The sequence below is a fragment of the Aythya fuligula genome, chromosome 1 (genome assembly GCF_009819795.1).
Source record: "Aythya fuligula isolate bAytFul2 chromosome 1, bAytFul2.pri, whole genome shotgun sequence".
NCBI classification, from domain to species: domain Eukaryota; kingdom Metazoa; phylum Chordata; class Aves; order Anseriformes; family Anatidae; genus Aythya; species Aythya fuligula.
In genome coordinates, this window is record NC_045559.1 from 132,492,205 (window position 1) to 132,516,688 (window position 24,484).

Sequence of the window (24,484 nt, forward strand, 5' to 3'; positions counted from 1 at the left end):
AGGCACTTAAATGAGTACCTAACCTGGTTAAGACAGAAAAAAGGCCAGGGAAAAAAGCACACTGTTTACTTGAATAAAATATTACATATATAAATAAAATATTCAAATTTTACCTGATCTGATTGGATATCTCCCTGTCAGGAAAGCTGCCCTGCTTGGAGTACACAGTGGGGATGCTGCTATATGCTGAGTAAGTGTCACTCCTTCCTTTGCTAGCCTGTCAATATAAGGGGTTCTAGAAAAAAAAAAATAAATAATTGGGAAAAAAAAAAGAGAGAGAGAATACACAGATATGATTATTTGGAAATGGGAATGGTTGAGATCAAGGCATCTGAGGCAAAAACTACCAGGAAAATCATGTTAAGACCATTGTATTCAAATTATCAAAACCATGGTTGTCTTGCAATATCATACCAAATATTTTTACACTGGGTGTCAACATCAAACTGAGACACCATGACATTGTGCCAAAAATCTTTTTCCCCTTTTTCACCTGCTCTTTGTGGTCAGTACTATACTGTGACAGATGGACATGTTGTATTTCAACCCTTCTTAACTCATTCCTTGAACCATGATTGTAACTCTGTTATATGGCCTTTCTGCTTCTGCAATAGGGAGGGAGAGGCTGAAAAAAGTTGTGCTTCTTTATTTCATACTTAGTGGCGTTTCTCCCTTTCCCCAGCAAAGTTTTTGGGTATGTGGTGTTATCTGATATTAAGAGAGATTCAGATGGTCGTGACTCGGTACTGGACTCTATATTAATGATGTTTACAGATTAAGTCTGTAGTATTAGATCCAGGAGAACATCCAAGTTTCCGTATCTGCAAGGCAGTTTTCCATATCTGCCTTGTCTGTGACCTGGCTCAACATGCAGATCAAAGCTGGTTGCTGCAGGAATAAATCTATGCCCTGAATTCTACAGGAAGAAAACTACAAATACAGAGTGGCCAGGAGCTGCAGCATGCTCAGGTAGGTCCCTGACCTACTAATGACCATGATCTCAAGGAACACTAGTCCCTTCATCTAGCTTGGATACAGTCAGAAACATTAATTTTCCAACAGAATTTTTGCTATTACTAACAACACATATAGATAGCAAGCAGTATGATGCAATTTCTTCATACTCCAAAGATGTAATTCCGAATCATCACATCAGATAGTTTAGTATGTGAACAATGTTGTATATACTCTTTTCCTTTTTTAAACCTAGAAAATGTAACAAGTTCTTTCTGTTTAGTTTGCCTTACCAGAAGCTTTCACTTCCAACAAACTTCAACAGAAAAAAGAGTATTTAACACATGACAGGATGGTACTTGTAGTCTGAATGTTTTTTTTTTTTTTTTTTTTTTTTTTTTTAACTTGGTAAAAGCTTAATTTTGAACCACTGAAACACAACAACTAGACAAAACTTGTGCTTTTTAAACAACCATCATACCCAAGTTTGTAGTAAGGATCATACTGGGTGACACTGCTGAATTAATCAAGTATATTAACATTGGGTTTAATTAATTTAAATGACTACAGCACAAAGATAAATTAAGAAAAAAAAAACAGCACTTAATTTCCAATTAGTGAGAAGGTCATTTCAAATCACAAGAGTGCTTCGAAACATGGTTAATTCATATTTGTGCCAAATAATTTTTAAAATAGTTGATTTTATTTTGCTTTTCTGTAATCACATTGGGTTTCCGTATTGGGTTTACATGCCAAGCTTTTGGTAGCAGGGGGGCTGCAGAGGTGTCCTCTGTGAGCAGAGCCCAGCAGCTGTCCCATGTCAGACCAGAGCCAGCTCCAAAAGGGACCTGCTGCTGGCCAGAGCTGAGCCAAGGAGTGACACTGGGTAGGCTTCTGGGAGAGCAGATTTAAGAAAGTGAAAACAAACAAAAAACCTTCTGTGCAGCAGCAGCTGCGAGAGAGGAGTGAGCACATGTGAGATAAACAGTCTTGCAGCCCCCAAGGTCAGTGCAGCAGGAGGGCAGGAGGTGCTCCAGGAAGGCAGCAGCAGTTCCCCTGCGGCCTGTGGAGAGGCCCCTGGTGGGGCAGGCTGTCCCTCTGCAGCCCATGGGTCCCACATGGAGCAGATCTCCACGCTGCAGCCCTCCCATGGGTGGAGGAGCCCCCGGTGGAGCAGGTGGATGTGGCCTGGAGGAGGCTGCGGCCCATGGAGAGCCCCCTCAGGAGCAGGCCCCGGCTGGAGCTGCAGCCCATGGAGAGGAGCCCACGCAGGAGCAGGGGGAGCTGCCGCCCACCCGTGGGGGACCCATGCTGGAGCAGTTTGCTCCTGGGGGATGGACCCTGTGGTATGGATCCATGTGGGAGCAATTCTTGAAGAGCTGCTGCCTGTGGGCAGCCCCCGCAGGCTCAGTTGGGGAAGGACGGCATCCTGTGGGAGGGACGCCACGTGGAGCAGGGAGTGACCGTGAAGGAGCGGTGGAGATGCAGTGTCAGGGACTGGCTGCAGCCCCCATTTCCTTTTGCACTGCACTTCTTGGGGGGAGGACATAGAATAAGGTGGATGGGGGGTAGGTGTTTTGCTTTTAGTTTCTCACTGCTCTAGTTTGCTAGTGATAGGCAATAAACTAAATAATAAATTAATAATAAATATTAATCTCTTTTGTGCTGAGTCTGTTTTGCCCATGGTGGTAATTGTTAAGTGATCTCCCTGTCCTTATCTTAATTCATGAGCCTTTTTTCACGTTTTCTTCCCTTGTCCTTTTGTGGAGTGGGAGTAAGAAAGCAATGTGGTGGAGCTTAACAAACCATCAGCATGAAACCACCACAGTTGCTCGCTAAATTCTGTTTATGATGCAACTTTTCAGCAAAGTGAATTCATCAGCTAAGTCTTTTTGCTTTATTAAAAAAAAAGAAAGAAAGGAAAAAGAGAGAGAACAAAGGTTGAATATTCTATTCTGTGGAAAGGTTATTAACTTTCAAAATTTATAAATTACCTATTACAATCTCAGTTTTTTAATCTCAGTTTTTTCTTTTTTCTTTTTTTTTTTCTCCTTTTTTTTTTTTTTTTTGTTTTTTTAATCTTTTAATTTACAAATACATAGAAAGAATTAAATATAAAGGTATGACTCCCCTCAGACATATCATCATACCTTAAGGTTCTGTTCCCATAACATCCCAGGTCTCCAATACCGAGATCATCTGCCATCAGCAAAACGACATTGGGATTTGAAATACTGTAGGTATGGACACTATTTATGGCATACTGGCAAACTGTTAGAAATAAAAGGAGTCTCATCTTCTTCCTGGTGTATAAGAACAGGAGGAAAACATAACATATATAGAACTTTTCTTTTTAAAATTAGACTGTTGATCTAATGCAGTCCTATTATTGCCATGGATTCAATAGGGAAAAAAATAATTAGATTCTCTATTTTTATTTGGCTTCTTTTTCTTAAGAGATATTTAACATTATTTTCTCTCTCATATTTTTTAAAATTAAAAATGCATCTTTTAAAATACAGCTCATCACTCCTTCTAAATCTTTACAAAGATTAAGCTTTTAAATAAATAAATAATAAAGAAAGAAAGAAGTAATTACAAAATCAGTGATAGTACTTTTGTGTATACAGATGCACTACACAGCAATAAATCACAGCAAATAAGTTTGTGTTTTTTTTTTTTTTTTTTTTTTTTTAAGTTATAAATGTGATTTGAGTAACACAGAAACTGAAGTCATTTAGAAAATTTGGAAGGTTCACTGCAGAAAAAAAAGTTCATCAATTTTACTACTGAAGTAAGTGACTGAATTTTTCTTCAACAACAGGAAAAAATTCAGCTCCAGTTTCTTGACAGAAAAAAGTATTATAGCAGAGGGGATAAAGAGATGCACTACCAAATTACTGAAAGGAATGTTTCAGAAAAAAAATATTCATAAACATCAGGGCCTATAGTAAAATTATGTAAAAATATTTGATATCATATGCCATTGTTCTACAAACAAAGCTCATGCTTTATCCAACTTCAAACAGGAAGAGTACTGTGCTACATACAATTGTATTCTTTTATGATAAGAGCACAGTTTATTTGCAGATGTACGTGCTATGAATACTACTTTGCCTAAATAGGGACTTGTCAAATCTCTGCTTTAAACTGCATTAACTGTACCCTGGCTGAACTTGAGTGCCTCAGGCTCTGATGGACTATGTCAGGCATAACCATTAAAAGAGAACTGAGACTCTCTTTTACCCCTAGTAATACTGCTATCTTTTCTGGATTCAGGCAGCCTTTTTCAAACACAAATGAGGCACGAGTCCCACCTGCACACTGGATTATGCTGGGACAGAACTGAAAGAGGAGGAAACCTTCCAGGTTCTGTTGGGGTAGAAATTTGAAAGTGAGAGTGAAAAAATGAACTAGAAACAAGAATTTCCAGAGAGAATGGGGACAGCAGGTCAGGGAGGAAGAAGTTGTAAATCAGTGAGTTATGGCAGATAAAAGTAACTGGAGAGAAGATAAAGAAGCCACAACTGGAAGAGCCTGTACAAAGAAACTAGACATCAAGGGAATCAGATTTATAAATCAGTGAGGTGTGGTGGGTAAAAGTATCCATAAAGACAAAGTAGTCAGAACTGGTAGAGCTTGCTCTGACTTGAATAAAAAGCAAGGAAGGAAACTTGAGACCCAGCTGGAATGAGAATTATGGTTTGAAATAAGGAAATGTCAGAAGGTTTAAGAAGCTGAAAGAAATATTACGACAATGGATAGACAAACTGAGGAAAAGAGGTGTGAGAAGTAGGAATATGTGGGATGAAAAGGCTGAGAAGCTATGATTAAAGAAGAAGAAAGGAACTTGTTGGAAAGAGACTCCACAGATAAGACTTGGGACTGACAAAAATGAGAAGAGATCAAGATACAGGGGATGAACTAGACTTCAGGTTCCCAATATTGCCCTTCTGTGAGATAGCAGAGGTGCAAATATGATTTAAACTCTTTTAGTGCCCATTCACATACAGGTAGAACACTAATAAGTATATTAGCTATTTCTAACCACTTACTGTACACTTTAAAACCCATTGACCTCACTTTGATGCCAGTGCTTGGGGTTTAGACTTAGCTGACCACACCTAAAGATCCTTGCAGCAGCTGAACTTTACATGGTTCATTTCATGGACACAATTTATGTTCTTTCAGACATGGAAAATACACACACAGACTTTAAAACACTAAACACGGTTCTGCTTGGCTGGATGCATCTAACCAACCCTTCCTCAAGTTACAATACTAAGGAAAAGGCGTAGCACCTTTCACAGTGCACTTTTAACCTGTGCAGTAGGTTTACCTTTCTTCCCTGAAAGGATAAACAAATGTGACTTGCTTCCCACGTGCTGTAAGTTAACACCTAACACACTGATCACAGGGACAACCTAAGTAAGAATATTACGTTCCTGCTGTTCAGACTGCTAGGGACATTGGAAAGGGTAATGTGTATATTGGTGACACTTTATACATAGTCTCATGGACATTCATGGGACCTGCACATTTACTTCACAGAATTATTAAGTGCCCTCAGTACTGCAGTAGGCTTCACATTGTCTGAATAAAACCTAGAAATATACACTCCTGCCACTAATAAAACCATCATTTTACAGGCATCAAGCTAGATGGTTTTGTAAGTATTACAAATAGTAATTCCAAAGTTTAATTCAGCCGATATAAAGAAAACATCCTGTGTTTTAATCGGAAGGTACAGAGCTATGGAGAGTGGTATTTTTGAGTATGTAAGGGGTCTTTAGTCACCAATGAACATAAAAAAATAATTTTCATCTAACAGAGCAGAGTTACTGTTAGAAGCCAGAGTAGCAGCTGTATTTTATTTTCCAGAATTAAATAGTGAAATATTTTAGAACTGAACTAACTACTGTTTACCTGAATTTTACAGAGATCTCAAATCTGGGGTAGAAACTAAAATCAGTTGAATAATAGTTTATTCACTGAAATACATAAGAAAATTAATCACCTTTAAGGTCAAACTTTAATATCTCCTGCTGTGTATTTTATATAGCCTCTTTATAGAATATTTTAGAATAGAAAATTTATCCTGAAGGAGTATCTGTAGAGGCTCTCACACTTTGGATTGTTTGCTTCCACCTGATAGTGAAATCAACAAGGAAACAGAAAAAAAATAAATCCAAACAACTCTGATTTCTATGATGTAGTCTCTCCACAGCAAACTTGCATGCATCTTGAAGGGATGTGCATGAGAAGCAAGAAAAATAGGATGTATGAAATTGAGTGGAACAGACCACAGAAAAGAAATACGGAGCACAGATATGATAAGAATGGAGCTCTGAGAATGCAGAGGTACATCTGTGTCACACAGCAGTGAAAAGTAAGCCAAACACAGAGAGAATGATTACACCAAATCAGATGAAGCTTTCATCTAGCCTTGTATTTGTTCTCCAACATCTGCCAATACAAATGTTTACAGAAAGAACACAAGAAACTTGGCAAGTATATTCTTCTAGTAATGTAGCCTACTACCTTTTGGAAGTCAGTATTTAGAATAGTCTCCTGTCCAAAACAGGGATTCAGCAGGCCTCTGTGGAAGTTTTTTCCTTCATGAATTTATTTTAATACATTTAGAACTAATTAGCATTTCTTGCATTTTTTTTTCCTTTTCATTGAACCAATTTGCTTTTTTGACTTCCACAACATTCTTCATATGTTGCTTCATTAGGCTTCAGCTTTGAAGGCTTTATATTCTAGATTCATGTGTCAACATTATTCCTTAATTGTGTATAGGACACATAAGTGCAATTTTGAATCTCTGCTTCATTTCCTCAGGGTATAATAGGACTAATAGTACCTCCCGTCTTACCAAGGTGGCTGCTAAATTGTGTAGATTTATAAAGGTGCTTTATTTCCTATAATGAAAGTCATATAAGAATTTGGATTTCACACATGCTGTTTCAATCTACAGTAATTTAAATACTGCATGTAAACATCCATACGTGCATACACATGTGTATATACAGTGTATACACATATCCTACTTTTTCTACAAATCTTCAAACTTCATTATTGGGATTCTAATACATATTTTTTATTTTTTTATATTTTTTTTTAAATAATAAACATTTAAGAACCAATGGACAAAAACAAATAATAGATATTATCCATTATTTATTGATATTTCATATGGATTTATTGAAAACATCTTTCAAGTTCCAGTTTTCTTAAAAAAAAAATAATGTTGGCATATCATAGAGAAACTGAAGACTTGTCTTTTTTTTCAAGATAATTGGCTGAAGATATGGCTCACTGTTTCATCCTTATCCTGCATCTCTTACAAGAACGATTATATGAAAATCTTTCAAACTCCTCTTCCCAACCAAATCATCCCAGCATTTTTATGTAGCCTGATTAAGCGATTTATCTCTAAAGTACTCTTTCAATATCACAGAACCCTTTGAGAAAATGCTTAATTTATTTTATCCTTGAAGGTATAGTATTTTCTGATGAAATAAGCAAGATTTAAAGATATTCACTTCATTAAAAACTGCTGTGCTATCTTTAAGCAGTATGCAAAAAAAAAGATTTTACCTTACTTAACTGAATGCCAGAGCTCCAAAAATTTCCCTAAGTGTCACAACAACTACACTGTAAGCAAATTAGAAGATGACCCTGCCTCTAAAATTCTGAAAGAGAACTCTAAAATTCTGCAAAGAGAAAATTCCTCAGCTTCAAGATAAACAAAATATATATTTTTTTAATTTTAACAAATAATAGTATTATATACTATTAATAACTTCCTGTTATTACTTTAAGATTCATTCAAATGCCTCAGTTAATTCCTCTCTTACAAGCCAGCCATAATCTGTTGCATCTTTTATGTTGTAAGACATTGACAAGAAAAGTAAAACTATACCCTTTTGGCCTGTCCTGATGTAAATTAATTTAGACAAACACTACTTTGCATTTGCAACAGACTAAGACCATGCAAAAAGTCAGTTATGACATCCTATTAACTCAGTCTCAGATATTATTGTTTTTGTTGTTGTTGTTGTTTTTTTGCACATAATGTACAGAAATGAAAATTCGTTAAGTTAGTAAAAGCTGTCTCACTGTAAAACAGAAATTTCACCTCATATAAACTTGGAAAAACATAAGAATAAACAAATATATTTCTCGTTCAAGTATGACTATTAATTGGGTCTGAATCAAATCTAGACAAAGCCACAAAGCCTTAATCAGATCTAAGCTTAGGTATCTTTTAAAAATGATCTCTCAAGGATTTAGTAGTTTAATTTCAACTAAATTACAGAACTTAACGTCAGTATCAGTAAACATTATTTCTGTAAATTGTAAATTGTTACCTGAATGGAAGATAAAATTATTTTATTTGTACAATTCGTTTGTACAATTATTTTATTTGTAATTTAATAAAAAGCTCAGACTATATAATTGAGATATGCACATTAGAGCATATACTCTTTACCATGATTAATGTTTAACAACATTCCTTTTGTTAGCCAAATAATCATTAGAAATTTATTTTTAACTCTGGGCTCTGGTCAACAGTATAATAAAGGAGAATCATATGACCACACAGGTAGTCATCCTACTTGTCAGTTATCCACCATCCTGAGAGATACTTTTTTTTTAAAAGGTTAATCATGAATAACTACTAATGACAGTATCATGCCATTTCCCAGATACAAGTGTTTTAAAAAACTAAGATAAATCTTTCTGGCTCAGTAATTGAACATTATTAAGATGTGTGAGCATGTATGAAAGAAAGATCTCTGTTCTGTTTTTGCAGTTCACCACTTCAAAATGATTTTAGGTCAATGTTTCTCAGCATGTGTTTCATGTTTAGCTTAAATATATAATACAATACCATTAGGTTTTGATGGAACAGAAAGGTAAGAAGACGAGAGCTTCCTTTTTGAAATCCATATCAGCGTCAACATATATTACATGATAATGACAAAATGTGCAAAGCTGTTGACATACACTATTATTAAAATCTATTTTTATGTGTATGCCTATTAGAATAAGGACTTTATAATGCTACATTAACCAGTGTAATATGACACTTGCTTAGATACTTCAAGGGCTTAGCTAAAACCCATTTGTGTTATCTAGCTTAATGAATAGTTTTGAAAGCTGTTGAATCAGGTTTTTAGTATATACCAGAGATAGATGATATGTGAAATGGCTGTTTCAATACTGCCTTTTACAGGAGTGCTAAATGGACATGAGAGAGGAGAACATGTGACAAAAACTTTATACTTTTTTTTTCCCCAATAAGCGAGCAGATAAAGATTGTACAGTTCTATAACATTGTGAGGTTCACAAGTGGAATTAATGGAAGAATTTGCTTACGTCCATTTGAATTGGACTAACATAAAAACCATAAGTATCACCTCATTGATTGGTTAGTCTCTTCATTTTCACCTAAGCAGAGCCAAATTGGTCAAATTTCATTCACATTCATAGTACAGAAATGTTTTATAAGGACAAAAATTAACACATATAATACTGAACTAAGACAGTAAAATCCACCAATTCACTGCCTTTACATGGACAGTGCACAGATCTGAAGGTTGATATGTAAGTCACGATGCAACTATAAGTTAAATGGCCAACCCCTTCCTGGGTTACTCACTGGCATCCTCTGGAGTCTGTCAAGATCAAAGCTTTGGATTTTATAATATAATATTATTGCATTTCCCTCTATCTACAACCACTTTTCTAGTCAAAATGGTTTACTACAGAAATTGCTGTGAAATGGCCAGTTAATTTTTCTTTGCTACATAAAGTTAGCAAGTAGCACATCGATAAAATGATCCAGTATGCTATACTGTTTCCAAAAAGGTGTTTTATTTAAAGAAAAGAGAATCTGTATTTGCATAAATTTGTTCTTAAGTATAAGATTTTTATTTTTAAAACAGCTCTATTGTTATTTATGCTTGCATTATGACAGTACTCAAGGAGTCTTAACACAGCTTATTGTACCAGATATAAAAATTGAAAAAAGACAGCATTCAGGCAATGTAATTCTACCTATGTGGAAGTTGAATGTCTAGATGGTGCATGCCAACTACGCACTTACGGTGCAAACCAATCCATCTGAATTTATTCATCTTAAAGTTATGCATTTAGTCTGAGTTAATTATCTAGGCTTCCTCTCTAATTAATAGGAAGAGACAGGCACCTTAAGAGGATGATTCAACTCTTCTTAAGATTGGTATAATGAAATGTTGAAAGTGATGTTCATGATCTTTTTCCTCAAAGTAGAAAAAGAGTCTGAACACCTAATTTAGACTAAATCTATATGAAAGGAACAAAGTTACATGAAATTAATCTCACCTTGATAGTGGGTTGCCTGCGTGCACTCACTGTAAAATACAAGGGGAAGAACAAAACTATCAAAAAACACCTTTGTGTAATAAACAACCAATATACTCTTCCATTAATATAATGTGCTCTACCAACCTTACTGGCATAACAGCTTCTTACTCTGTGTAATACCACTGAAATATGAGAACTAGGGACAATTCTTTGTGAGTTTTAGCTGCAAATTTTTTCTCCAAGGGAGGCATATAACTAGTTTTCCTTTGCAGATTGTATAGTAATCTGATGAATATTCTTAAATACCCTATTTTTTCGTTACTCTCAATTAAAAATAAGTAAATAAAATTGATATGAGTGATTACATCCAACAGCAAGGATTATTTTATAGAAATACTGGAAATTTATTCTCTGAATAAAGCCAGCTATAGCTGGCCCTGTATTTAAGTTACAATCATGAGTATGATCAGACAAATAAACTGTATCTCTGACAGACTTCTGACAGAACAGAAATTACATTCCCTGCTGATCCAGATGATATTTCAAGGAAGACGTTGTCAGAGATGACCAACCAAATGACTGTGAGTGTTACCTGATTGTGGTTCACAGCCTCCTCCCTGCTGCCTTCTTGCCTTTATGCTACACATGGGAAAACCACAGCAGCCTGTGACCAGCCAGCCACTGCTAGAGCTGATTACCTTCTTTCACAAGGTCCTTGCCACAGAAGAATAAAACACCTTAGCTCCTGATGTATGACAAGAACAAGTGTGTGATTGTGCATGGGCACTATCCAGCGATTCATGTGGAAAGGATACCTTTTAGTCATGTCACTGGGATACAACTACCACATGCCCAAGTATCACACATATCCGTCTACCCCCCATCACACTATGGGGGATGTGCTCATTCTGGACATTGTGGTGCACATGCCTGTTGTGTCATGTCAGGTGTAGGAGGAAGGAAAACAGCAGTGCACCTGTCATATGATATATAGATATAGATATGTTGATCATTTGATGGTGAAAGGCATACTGTAATCAACCCTTGCATTTCTCCACTGTTCAATCCATCCCACTGCAAACTCTTAGCACTACTGTATTAAAAGATATCTAAAGTAATCAAGAAGAAATGGTTGTGTTTAGGTGGCCATGTTTTGGTGGGGTGGAGGGGCTGTAGGGTGGCCTCTGTGAAAAGTGAAGAAGGGCTGCCCCAGCTCCAGCCAGCCCTGAAACGTGGTCCTCACTGCAGAGCGTAGCTGAGCCCATCAGCCATTCTGGTGGTGCCCTCTGGGAAACATATTTAAGGACAAAAAACACTGAAGGGGAGCAAACAGGGAGAGAATGGGGAGAGGACAGAAAGGGAGGAGGAGGAGGGAACAACACAGTCAGAGCAATAGGAGATGCTCTGTTATGCCTGGGCAGGTACAGGCCCAAAGGGTCCACAGCCCATGGAGAACCCACATGAGATCTTAGGAAAAGAGTGAGAAACATGGAGTCGCAGAAAGAAACTGCTATGCACCAGTGTCATCCTCCTGCACCACCCATTGCTTCTCTGAAGGAACTGGGTGCAACCTGCAACAAGGGAAGAGGAGAGGTGTCTGGAGCGAAGCAGATTAGAAAACGGGAGGAGAAGAATCTGAAGTGAGGATGAGACAGGGAAAGTGGAAGGAAAGTATTTTCCCGAAGTGTTTAAATATTTTTTCTTCTTTTTTGTTTCCCAGTACTCCAATGGGTAATTAAATATTTGTGCTACCTGTAATCCATGAGATTTCTCGTTCCTGTTCCTATTTTCTTCTCCAGCCCCACTGGGAGGACAAGAAATGAATGAGCAGCTGAGTGGGTTACAATGAAAAGGGATAAATAGATCCAATGGCAAATTGTTGTTTAACTAAAGTTTTCTTTCCTATGATTCAATCCATTCAGATTACAAAAGCAAGCCTTTTACCAGAGATAGAAATGGCAAAGCTTTTTAAGTAAAAAATAAATCTGTCTGAGATCAGCTGATGTATGGTGTTTCTGGTGTAAGCAGGAGGCTCACAACATTAAAAAATAGCTTTTCCTTTCTCTTCATTTGCGCAAGAGAGAGATATGAAGAAAAGGTTAAGTGTAACACCTTACTCATGACCAAAATTACTCTCTTCAATTTCTAGGACAATAGAAAACCTATATTTTTGTTACTTTGGTCACAAAACTAATTCAGAAATTATGTGTTATTATTTCTGTGATAGAAGAAATATTAAGGGGCTGATGTATCCTCATTCTGCAAATAGTCATGAAATTTGTTTGGAATTTTTTTGATGGTATACTTTCCAATAAAATAAAATAAAAATATAATGCAAAAAAAAAAAAGTATGTCACAAATTATAAATGAAATTGTTCTCTTTTATTTTTACACTTAGGAAAAAAAAAAAAAAAAGCCTGTTTAGCATTTACAAGGTAAAAACAAACCTATTCTGTTGTTCTTTTGGGCAGGGAGATACTTTTACTATGTTATTTTGAGCAGGCCTAAAAGATCAGCCCAAACCCCCAAGTTCTTATGACCTAATGCAAAATTAGAACAAAGAGAACATAATTATTCATTCATTATTTTTATTCTGCCCCAATTAACATGGTGACAAAAAAAACCTTCAGAAACGTAAAAAAATAAAAATAAAAAACTAGTAAGATGGCAAGCCACTTTCTAACCAGCTCTAATAGAAAGATACTCCAGCAGCATTGTTCATTGTAAACATTAAGCAGCTTTAAAATTAAATACTAGTACTGAAAAACAGATGTAGAAACAAAAGGTAAAGATCATGAAGTCAGGAAGTCTTAAAAACTAGTCTTTAAAAACTTAAAAACTAATATATTTATCCTGGAGAGAAGACCTATGCAATTAGGAAAAGAAGAATTATGAGCTGGATAGTTGTTATATAGCAGCCTGATTGCAAGCTACATAGATCAGTTTCTTCTCCTAAAAAATGTGCAAGCCAAGTGGAAAAGACATTAACAAAATAATGCATATATATTAGTCAACTTTTTTTCTGGACCTTAAAGATTTAAACCTTTATGAATTTCAAAATCAAAAGAGCAGCTAACTTACTCCCCCATCAAGAAAAATAAAATAAAATAAAATAAAATAAAATAAAATAAAATAAAATAAAATAAAATAAAATAAAATAAAATAAAATAAAATAAAATAATAAAATAACAAAACCACAACCTTGTGAATATACTTGGCTGGGCAAAATATCTGATGGACACTTTAAATATAGGATTAGGCAGCAGTAAGAGTTAATGTCTTAAAAGCAAGGATATCTGAAATACTACATAATTCTACAGCTAAAAATATCTGCTTATAATACTAGAAGAAGCTAAGTGGTTTCTGAAAGTCTAACTTAAAAAAAAAATCTTGACCAAACAGCATATGTATACAGAAATATGTATATTGTATTTCAGTAATATAGGATGAAAAGTCATGTAATACGTAAAGTATCAAGATTTCTTCTGTGTGCCCCTCAAGAAAATTCTTGCTCCTTCCTCCCCTCCCCGTTCTCTCTCCCTTTCTTTTCTCTAATTTTTATTCCCTCTTTCATAAAGACTGTAGAAAACTTTTAAATTCTTGCTGTTAAAACAGAACATCATCCCTTTGCACATATGACCTAAGAGGCAAAATCCCAACACAACAGACTGAATGAAAATGATCATTAGCTCAAGACTATATTAATTCACTTCATTTTCACCTTATTTTGTATGACATTTTAAGACCATAAAGAAATATAAAAAGTATTCCAAATGGCATTTTTTTTTCATTTTCTTGTAGTACATCAGTATTAACTTTCTTTTAACATTTGAACAGTTTCTCAGTAATAGCTCCAGGGGTCTCATTATCTTCTGGCCTGGACTGGAGCATGCTGCAAGTATGTTTGAAATGAACAACATGCTTTTTTAATCATATCAGAATGTCTGTAAGTAAGTTTTTATAAGTAAGTACATTTTCTGCACTCTGTGCATAGGAATGACACATAGTTTTGTTTTTAAAGGATGGATTCTGTTTATCAGTGAAAAAGAACATATAATATTTTGTCCAACATGCATTTTTCAGGACTGGTAATTTACTGTTACTATTAGACAACTGCTATAATAGACAACATATTCAGTTGTCTATTATAATAATTGATATGAACGGGAGATGTGACTCTTCCTAAGACTAACTTTTGTAAATGACTAAACGATATCTATCAGCTTCTTACTTTCTTCATCATACAACCAGTTCTGTCAGGAGTGCGGTATGTAAAAATTACACACACACACAAAAAAAAACAAAACCAAAAACAAATAGCATTCTAATTTACTCATTTAGATTTCTAATACTTCTAATTAAGCACACTTTGTAACATTAGGGATTCTGCAAGAAAGTGTGTTCGCATGCAAACACCAGTCTGGTTTGTTTAGGACAGTGTCAGAGAAAAACAAGTGTGTGAGCTCTGGGCCCTAAGATTTCCTTCTGAGTATGGCTCATCAACTGATTCTTTAGCATGTCAGAAAAAAAAAAGAAAAAAAAGAACAGGACATCTTTACACCTTTGCCTTTTAATTTCAAACAGTTGTCAAGGAAGCAAAAAATACAAGGCCATTATCATACTGAATCTGAAGCAGTTCACACTCACATCTGCACAGCCCAAAGTGTCATAGCCACAATTCTTGTTAAGCACCCATCTCAAATGTTCTGACTTCTCCAATCCCTCTTCTCACCCTAAATTAATTTGCTTTCATTCCTCTTCGTCCCCAAACTTCCTTTTATAAAGTCAAGGTAACTATTCTGCAGTTCCTAAACCATGTCCTTATTTCTCCAAATCACTTCCCACTCAAGAAGCTGTATTAATGTGCCATTAATACAGACTGAGACTGAATACCTTTTGAATGCAGCTGCTTGAATCCTCCAATTTTGCTTGCCCAGGCACTGCTATTACCACTGGCACTCTACCATTACTACTCTTGATGCTGCTGTTCCTCCCTGCTTGCCGTTTCCACAACTTTTCTCTCCCCACCACGCATGCCCTTCCACTGGGCAGCAGTATGCAATGCTTCCTATTGGCTACTGTGGCTCTCCAGGTATTAGAACAGCCTCAGCTGCTGGTCTGACAGGGATTGAACACCCAGATACAGGACCACACTTCCTGAAGTCCGCCTGGAGAGTACCCTAAGGGCAGAAGCAGAAAATATGTTTGTGAGAAAACAGGACGTATAGAACCCATATTATTAATGAGTCATTGCAAAACTGCATAGCAAGCAATACGTGCGGTCAGATTCTGCTCAACATGTGTTTTGGTTAAATAGGCTTCTCCTCTTTCATCTTCCTTCCTTCTCATCTCAAGTGCCTGCCCACATGTAGTCCTTCTGTAGAAACCTGGCAGGTACAACCTATTCAGAAGCTATGAGATTTTCCTTACCTTCTTTCTTTCTCTATCATTCTTTGCCATACTCTCTATTTCAGTGGTTCTTCTTATGCATAGTCTTCTTAGTAACTGTGTTTACCCCCAGTTAGCAGGTTGGATGTGTGTGAGATTACAAAAGGAGAGATTAGACTTACTATCACCTAAAAAGTTATAGTTAAGTCTTACACATTTCCACATTTGAACCAGAGATTTTGTGAGATTATAGTGCACATAAAACAAGGTCACTTCAGAACTGCAAGCTTATTTCAGAATGTAGCCACCTCCAAAACTATTTAACAATTTATTTCCACTGGATCTTGAAACATAGTCTGTAATCAAAATTACATACACTTTTAACATTACTTTTTAAACAAGTAGAGCTTAAGTGGTAAGAAAAAATCCACTGTTGTAGTGCTGGAATATGTTCTAGTTCACAAGGACCCTGCTTTATTTTTCAGTCAAAATGCTTTCAGAATTCAAGTAAGGCTTATATTCTTTTTAACCCACTGTAGGCAGGAATATTCTACTCCACTGCAATAATGAAGTGCATTTTGTTGAAAAATAATTTGCCATTACATTTGACAGTACCTTACAGACAAGAAAAGACAGTATCGGTATTTCTTTTTCATTCTTGTATAAAACACATTGCATTAAGCTAATGAGGAAAAGACAAAACTGTATGTTATTACTTCACATAATTGCTAATTTCCTGTCATGAAATATTTGCTTTGAGCTGTGAAAGAATATGAGCTCCAACTATAGATGAACTCAAATTTTAAAAGGAAAAAAAAAAATATATATATATGACAGACGTGGGAGTGGAAGGGGCATTTTACCTTGCAGCACGGAATGGTTTCTGTTTCTGCCTCTAGTTTTCACACAAGATGTCTGTTCTCTTATTATTGGTAAATGGGTGCAAAGTCCAGTCACGTGAACTGAAACACAAGGGTGGAGAGGGAGAAAAAAGGACAACACTGAAAAATGACAATGTCTTGTTATACAACACCTATGCTGCTTTTTGGTAAGAAACTACCTCACTAGTAGGGAACAATTTCAATGTGTCTTCATAATGCATATACATACAGGCCTAACCAAGAACCCATTTTAACTTGTTGCTGAAGATTTTCTGTCAGGCTTTTCAAATGCTACTGACATTGCATCTATACTCTCTGGGTGTAGCTAACTTTCTGGATGGAGCTAACTTTCCCTGCAGCAGTCCATACATTGCTGTGCTCTGCACTTGTAGCTGGAACAGCACTGGTATCACACCAGTGCTGTGTCTATTGCTGCACAATACTGGCACTGCATCAGGACGCCCTCCAACCCTCCAAGAGCCAACAGGCTATGGGGGTGGGCAAGAGGAGGAGACATCACCAGGGCAGCTGACCTAAACCAACCTAAGGGATATTCCATGCCCTATAATGTCACGCTCAGCAATAAAAGGTGGGAAAGGGGCAGGAGAGGGGGGCTCTTGTTATGAAGAAGTCCTTCCTCCCAAACAACTGCTACGCATACTGAGGCCCTGCTTCCTGGGATGTGGCCAAACATCGCTCATTGATGGGAAGTAGAGAGTAATTTCTTTTCTCTATCTCTGTGCTTCCCTCCCTTCCCCCCCCCCCCCCCCCTTCTTTTTCCCTTTAATTAAATTATCCTTATCTCAACTCATGATTTTTTTTTTCCAGCATACTGTCTCTCTCTTCTAAAAAGGAGGAGTGAGAGAGTGGTTGTGGTGTTCAGCTGCCCAGCAAGGCAAAGCCACCACGGCATCATATTCTTGCAAAACAAGGGCAGTACAAGAATTACAGGCATGTTTCTGCCTTCTGTACACATGGTAAATATGTCTGGAGAATGTAGCAATTTATTTATTTATTTTTTAAAGTATTAAAACACCTTTATAAGCATAATTTCAGATCAGTGATTTTCAAACTCTTCCATTGGGGTGCTATTCAGAAATTCACTGTACTCCTCAGCCATCCTGTTCTGCTTACCATGCATTCTTTTAGATACAATATGTGATCCCAGAAAATGACTACTTGCAGGAAGCCCAAGGACCCTAACATGAAAAAATCATTCATTTAACTTTGAAAAGTGGTAGCTAGTTTATGTATTATCTTTCTCCACCTATGCCAATCTATTTAACGTGAAAATTTTATCAGGAAGAGAAAGACAGATGTCCAAAGACATGTGACAACCACTGCCAATAAAGCACTTGAACTTACAGCCCTTGCATTCTAAATACAAACTTTTTTTTTTTTTTTAAATAAGAAAAAATACTGAAGCAAACTAAATTATTGGGAGAAATCAAATTGAAATAATGTTTTATGCAAAGATCCCTGACTGGATTTATTGGAATCTCGTGCAAGGACAGAGCATTTGGATCTAGGGTCCGGAAAGAGCTGCAGTGAGCCAGACCTTTTGACTTAGTTCATCAAAACATCTCTACCAGTGTTTTAAAAGATTAGGCTCAAACTTAAACAAGACTAAGTGTTTATTTACTAGGGAAAGTACGTATTTGTGAAAACAAAGCACGATAAAGATCACTTCTGTGTTAGACTGGATGAATGATGGTGCACATTTAAATGCTTTTACTCACATAAATCCATTAATATCAACTAATTTTTAACAGGGATTCAAATGAAAACCACCAATAACAGAACTAAAAATTGGACAAAGGGAGAATTTCTGTAAATGTTTCTTATCTCTGCATTATTTTTTCTTTCACGGTAAAATCCAAGGAACATAGCTAATTTTAGAAGATAGTTTTGAAAGCCATAGATATCTAGAATGAAAAGATGCAGTTATGCTGTTCCTAGTGACTGGTTGCAAAAGGGTTTTCATTCTGCAGCAAATCTTCAGTTAAAAACAGTGAAAAATACTTTGATCCATTCACTCTTTGGATCAGTTTGAGAACAGCAGTAATAAGTTTTACTCTACAAATTTTATAACCATGTAGTTATCCTGAAGGACTGTAAGAGAATCATTATATGAAAAGAATTTCTGAAACTGGTGGATTACACACAACTTTGTGCAGTTCTGAGGATGTCACAACAGCTTTTATGTATGAAACTCAGTGATGTGTTCTAATGATTTTGGCATTTTCTTTTTCATGTTTGTGCTTAACTTTAGGTAAGAGTTACAGACAGGAGTTCAACTGGGAGAACATAGTGGCTGTGTCATTTAAGAATAAAGACTGTATCCTGGAAATACACAAACAGAAGTGTTGCTAGCAGGTCAAGGGAAGAAATTATTCACCTCTACTCCATCCTCATGGGACCCCGCCTGGAAGTACTGAATCTAGCTCTGGGGCCCCCAGTACAAGAAAGGCATTGACTTATTAGAACAAGTTTAGAGAAGAACCATGAAGATGATCCAACGGTTGAAGCACCTCTCTTATGAAGACAGGCTGAGAGAACTGGGGTTGTCTAGCCTAGAAAACAGACGGCAACAGAGAGACCTTACTGAAGGCCTTCAATACATAAATGGGGCTTATGGAAAAGATGGTGAAAGCCTTTTCCTGGTTTCAAATTGAAAGAGGCTAGATTTAAATTAATATTGTAAGGGAAAAAAAAATGTAAGGGTGGTTAAGCACTGGAAATGATTGTATAAAGAGGTTGAGGATGCCCCATCCTGAGAAGTACTCAGTGTCAAGTTGGATGGGACTTTGGGCAACATGATCTAGTATAAGGTTTTCCTGTTCTTGGCAGGGGTGCTGAAACCAGATGATCTTTAGAAGTCCCTTCCAACCCAAACCATTCTGTGATTCTATGATCCAGGTTTTGTAGTCACTGTAGACACAGTTTCTGACTACGAAATACTTGTCTAGGTTACTTCAAGTCACACATAGAACAAAACCCTTAAAAAACTCCCTTAAAACCCTTAAATAGACAGGAAAATATATTTCACTGAATATACTAGAGAATTTATTTTATCATATTACATGGATAAGTTGGAAAAAGCAGATGAATGTGTAGATCCCCACCCTTTGTCAGGTCTTTCAAGAAGCAGCAAACACCCAACTAAATGAAACAATTTAAAACTGCAAGCAGGCAAGGGTTTATTTAATTTCCACCCACTTTAAAATGCAGATGGTGTGGATTCCACCCCAGAAGATGCAGGTAGAGAATCGGTGACAACAGTGCCATCTACTGAGTGAAGCTCTATGCTTCCTGAAGCACATAAGACTCCTCAGAACTCTGCAACTCAAGAATACAGCCTAACCCTACCTCATTTCATGACTGCAACTCAAGGTGTCTGGTGTCTGGGTGGCATATCCTACTTAATTGGGATATACAGCCATCTTAATATTACAAGTCTTGTTAATAGCTTTTGGAAAATTGCATTAGCCTACTTTTGCCCGATGAGAGCATAATTATTGGCCTAAAAAAGAAAGATAATTTAAAAACTATAAAAAGAATATGGAGTCAGGTTGTCAAACCTGGTCATTAATATAATATAATACCCATTACTTATTGCTTGTAGCAGCCACTGGTCTAAATGACACAAGCATCATTTCTGAAACAGTGATACAACAGTTCATTCTGTAACACACTTTCTTTCAGATAGCTGCCTCATCAGGCTGGCAAGATAATCATTTCTCATACTTAAAATACATGCAGAAAGATCTTCAAAACTCTATGAAGACATATTAAGTTCTTCATGGGGTAGACATATTGCCACTGATCTCTTTCAGTGGAGTATAATAGCAAATAGTTTTAATGAGAATTAAGCTAAAAGTGATCCATGAAGAAAATTTTAAATTGAGTAAGTGAAAGCAAAGGTTTTTATCTTTTGAAAGGAAACAGCAAATAATGAAAGAAACAGCAGGAAATATACAGTGTAAATAAAGACTACAATGACATAATAAATTTGGTTTAATTCTGAACTATATTTGCACTAAAATGTGTAAAATAAATAACATGTTTTAGAATCCATTCTGCCCACTGATCATAATGGCATCAATGGTTTGATCATGAATATTCTTTAATGATCTCTCCCTCCTGCTTTTCTAAAATATATATAAACTTGTTCATAATAAAAGACCACAGATTATTTTTTGGTAAACTACATCTGCAGTAACATTCATAGAGCAGTTAGCAGAAAACTTGACTGGCCTCAAAATAGCCTCCGTGTGTCATACAAAAAGGCTCCAGCACCTGCTCTCTCTCTTCATCTTTCAATTTCTACACTATTTTTTTCATGTGAACTACAGTTCCTACAGACTTTTTTTTTCTTGTCAAAGAATCCTCTAGTGCTAATTTATTTATTTATTTATTTGCTGCCACAATAAACTCTGCATTGGAAAGCACAGGATCAAAAATATAAGATGGAAAATGGATTAGTCAAAGCATTTGGCTGAGATCAAAATGGGGAACAACCGAAGAAGCAGTAGTAACAAACATTCCTGAGAATTACATATCATTCATTAGTGAACAAAATAAAATTATGGCAGAAATGGTAATTCAGTTCCTGTGTTAATTCAAAGGAATGCTGTATCTGGAGCTAAGAAGGCAGCCTATTAGTGGAAGGCGACCTTTCTATTTTTCACTTCTAAAACCCACGGTTGCAAAACTTGACCTATCCAAGTGCTGGACTTGTAATGATACAGAAAAACTAGAATCTCGAAGAGCAATCAAAATGCTCAAAGCTTCAGAAAGAATAACTTATGAGGAAAGGTTAAAGGGATGAAGTTTCTTAAACCCTCCAAAAAAGAACAGACAAATGACAATGGGCTGTCTAAGTAGGGCAACAAAGATGGTAAAGGGTCTGCAGGGCATAGATGTATGAGGAGCAGCTGAGGCCCCAGAGCAGAGCAGGCTAAGGGGAGCCTCATGGCAGCCTTGCGGGTTTGGCGGAGGGGCAAGTCAGGTTCTCAACGGCTTGACAGCATGGAGATATAAAGGTCCCTGACACAGACCCCTCCTCTCTAGCTGTATCGGGATCTACAAGCAGTGCTTCCTGTTTCACAGAGGTTTTATGAAAACAAGCATCCGTTATTGACCTTCTGCTAACACAATTTTACTTCAAACTATGAAATAGGAAATAATGCTACATCGTTTTCTAATTTATTGTTTTTAAACTCCACATAGAACCCAATTCCTCAAGGCACAGAAACATTCGCTTAACTTAAAGTAAGCACACAACCTAATGAAGGAACCATTTCTTCACCTGATCATTAGCACCCTACACGCCTGTGGTCACAAAGCATATTTGGCATTGGCTGTCCACAACAGCATTTTGAAGTATATTGTCAGGGCGTGTTTGTATGTTTCCATATGTAGGGAGGAAGAGAGTGTAGTAGCTTCAGAGGGAAAAAGAGACATTCCCAATAGGGAATTATGACTTCGCTGGTCTGTTTGTTAACTCCTGCAGCTAAAAAAAAAAAAAAAAAAAAAAGAAAAAAAAAGTTCTGACTCCCCTAGCCAAGAACAGCAGATATATTCTATACAGCTCATCTTCAATACCAACTCAAGAAGCTGGCAAACTTGCTTGACACTACCCCTTCCCCTCCCACCACTTCAATTGATCAGAGTTGCTCCTTCACATGTTCCAGAACGGTGTTATGGCTTCTGTCTAGATAGGTTTAGATACTTGGACCAGTAAAATCACTCCAGAAAAAGAAATGCTGTGTACCATAGTACAACAGCTGGCCTCCAACATTCTCCTGTACTACCTAGGTTGACTGTTTACCCCTGAACACGTAGGCGTTCTTAGCTTAGTATCAGCTAGCTCATTTTTGTCTTTTCTTCTGTGTAGATATAAAATCATAAGGGTGTGCACTCAGAATACAAAAACAACCTGTGAATATTCAACTCTCCTGCTTGTTGCATGCTGAGTGGGGTACACGCATATAAAACCTGAATCTGGAACATGACAAATCAGTGCATCAGAAAGCTGACCCAGAAAACACAGTTCGTTCTCCCTCCCTCAACCTTTGATGATGTTGAACTTAGGAACTTAGAACTGAAAGGGACCACTGGAAGGGTGTATGCATATAGATCCAGCTTATTCCAGACAACCAAGTGATAGATGTCTTGCTCAGGAGGGTTGATGGAATACGTGTTCTGTGTGGCAATACTTTTTCCTATCATCTGTAGCAATCAAAATGCAGTAAAATGAAAAAATATAGCCATAAAATTCACATGCAGACAAAGAAAACCAAAAGCACACACTGTTTTAGGCTCCTGCAATAAAGTGAAGTTAGAAAAATAAAAAAATGTCCTTATCTCACTGGAAAAGCATAAAATACAACAGTTCAAACTATATGTTGGTACACATTATCTTCTGCCTTAATCCTTCTGATAGTTTAAGGCTAAGCAGGACCCACCCATTAAATATTTAGGATTTCAGTGACAATGACACTTAATTATTTGCACATTTTGCCCATATGCAGACAGTATTTTACTGAGAGATCAAAAATTATCTCTCTTTATCCCTCAAAAGGCTAAATCATGGGCCACGTAATATAAAGGAGCAAAAATTATTCTCTGACTTTAATGGAAACAACAAATGATCCTGAAGCATGACATTAAATTTTCATTTCCCAGCTTCTGAACCTGTTCATTCTGTTGTAAATTCTCATCCATAAGTATAAAAATTGACATCTAAAAGTATCTTAGATATCTTGTTCCTTTGTGTGTGCTTGGTTGGCTCTTCTGGAATTTCACCCTTCATTGCTGCTTAAAAACCTTATTATGGTCCCTCATTTAAATTTATAGATTTCCAACATATATCTTCTACATCACTTTGTTCTCCATAAGCATAAGACACCATCTTTCTTGCCTTTGTAACTAACTCACTTTTATCTGGTGCCAGATATCAAAATCTAGAAAACAGATGGCTCTTATCCCTCTATATGCTTGGCTATAAGAATACTCATGCTTTTAATATATGAGGATATACTGACTTTTTTTGTTGATTATATATATATTTGTATAAACGTAAAATGACTTCGAACATATGTATGCCCCTGTTTCATTGTCTTAAGGCCTAGGATCATTTCCCTTTTTCAACTATAAAAACAGGAGCAAACCCAGTAAATTAATTTAATTCACATTCTTAAGGTGAAAAGCTCTTATGTGGTGACATCCAGCACTGGGAGGAGTTTCATTCTGAGGGCTTATAGGCTCAACTATAGCAAGTGTTATGAATCTCAGGTAATACTTGAATTAAATAACATTTAACTCCAAGTCATTCCAAGTAATTTGTTAGTAATAGTGGTTTTAACAGCTGCTCATGTAAATCATTCTGAAAGCTTTTAAATTACTGGATTTATTCATGTCTCTAGATTCTTTTTTAATATTCAAACCAAAATGGATTATAATCTGTTTATCCTCTTTGCCAAGGTGCCTGCAGAACAAGAAAAATAAAAGTCAGTAATTTCAGCATAAAACACATAGTGCATGATGCTCTTATCAATGCTATAAATATCCTGTAAGTGAATCCATGTTTCAAGAACAGTATAAAGTAATGAAATAGGAGATTGCAATTTTGTCAAGTGTATTACCCAAGAAAACACTTAAGCATATTCTGAAGCTTTTACTTTCCAGGAATAGAACTTAATAGCTAAGTTTCAGCGATGCAGAAAACTTTTTAGCTTCAAGGTAAAGAATAATAAAACATGGAAAGGTTAAGAAAGGTTATGTGGACTGTGTATGTAAAATATTGTACTGTATACTTAAGAACTGCACAGATAGGCACCTGAATATTTTCCCCTTATTTCACATTCAAGAACAATAAAACCAAAGCAACTTTAACATAT

General features: G+C 36.4%; 1 protein-coding gene across 7 annotated transcripts in view; it reads right to left on the reverse strand.

Annotated features, from left to right (window-relative positions):
- The window catches only part of STS (steroid sulfatase), a 109,872-nt gene that overhangs the window by 82,355 nt on the left and 3,033 nt on the right, over positions 1-24,484 (reverse strand). For 4 of the 7 annotated variants that reach the window (XM_032183478.1, XM_032183484.1, XM_032183475.1 and 1 more), the window contains 4 exons: positions 16,563-16,661; positions 15,205-15,491; positions 3,105-3,257; positions 114-235 (listed from right to left, as the gene is read on the reverse strand). In XM_032183478.1, the coding sequence (XP_032039369.1) occupies positions 114-235; positions 3,105-3,250 (268 nt within the window). In that variant the 5' untranslated portion in view covers positions 3,251-3,257; positions 15,205-15,491; positions 16,563-16,661. The other 3 variants (XM_032183480.1, XM_032183476.1, XM_032183479.1) reach the window with 3 other exon arrangements.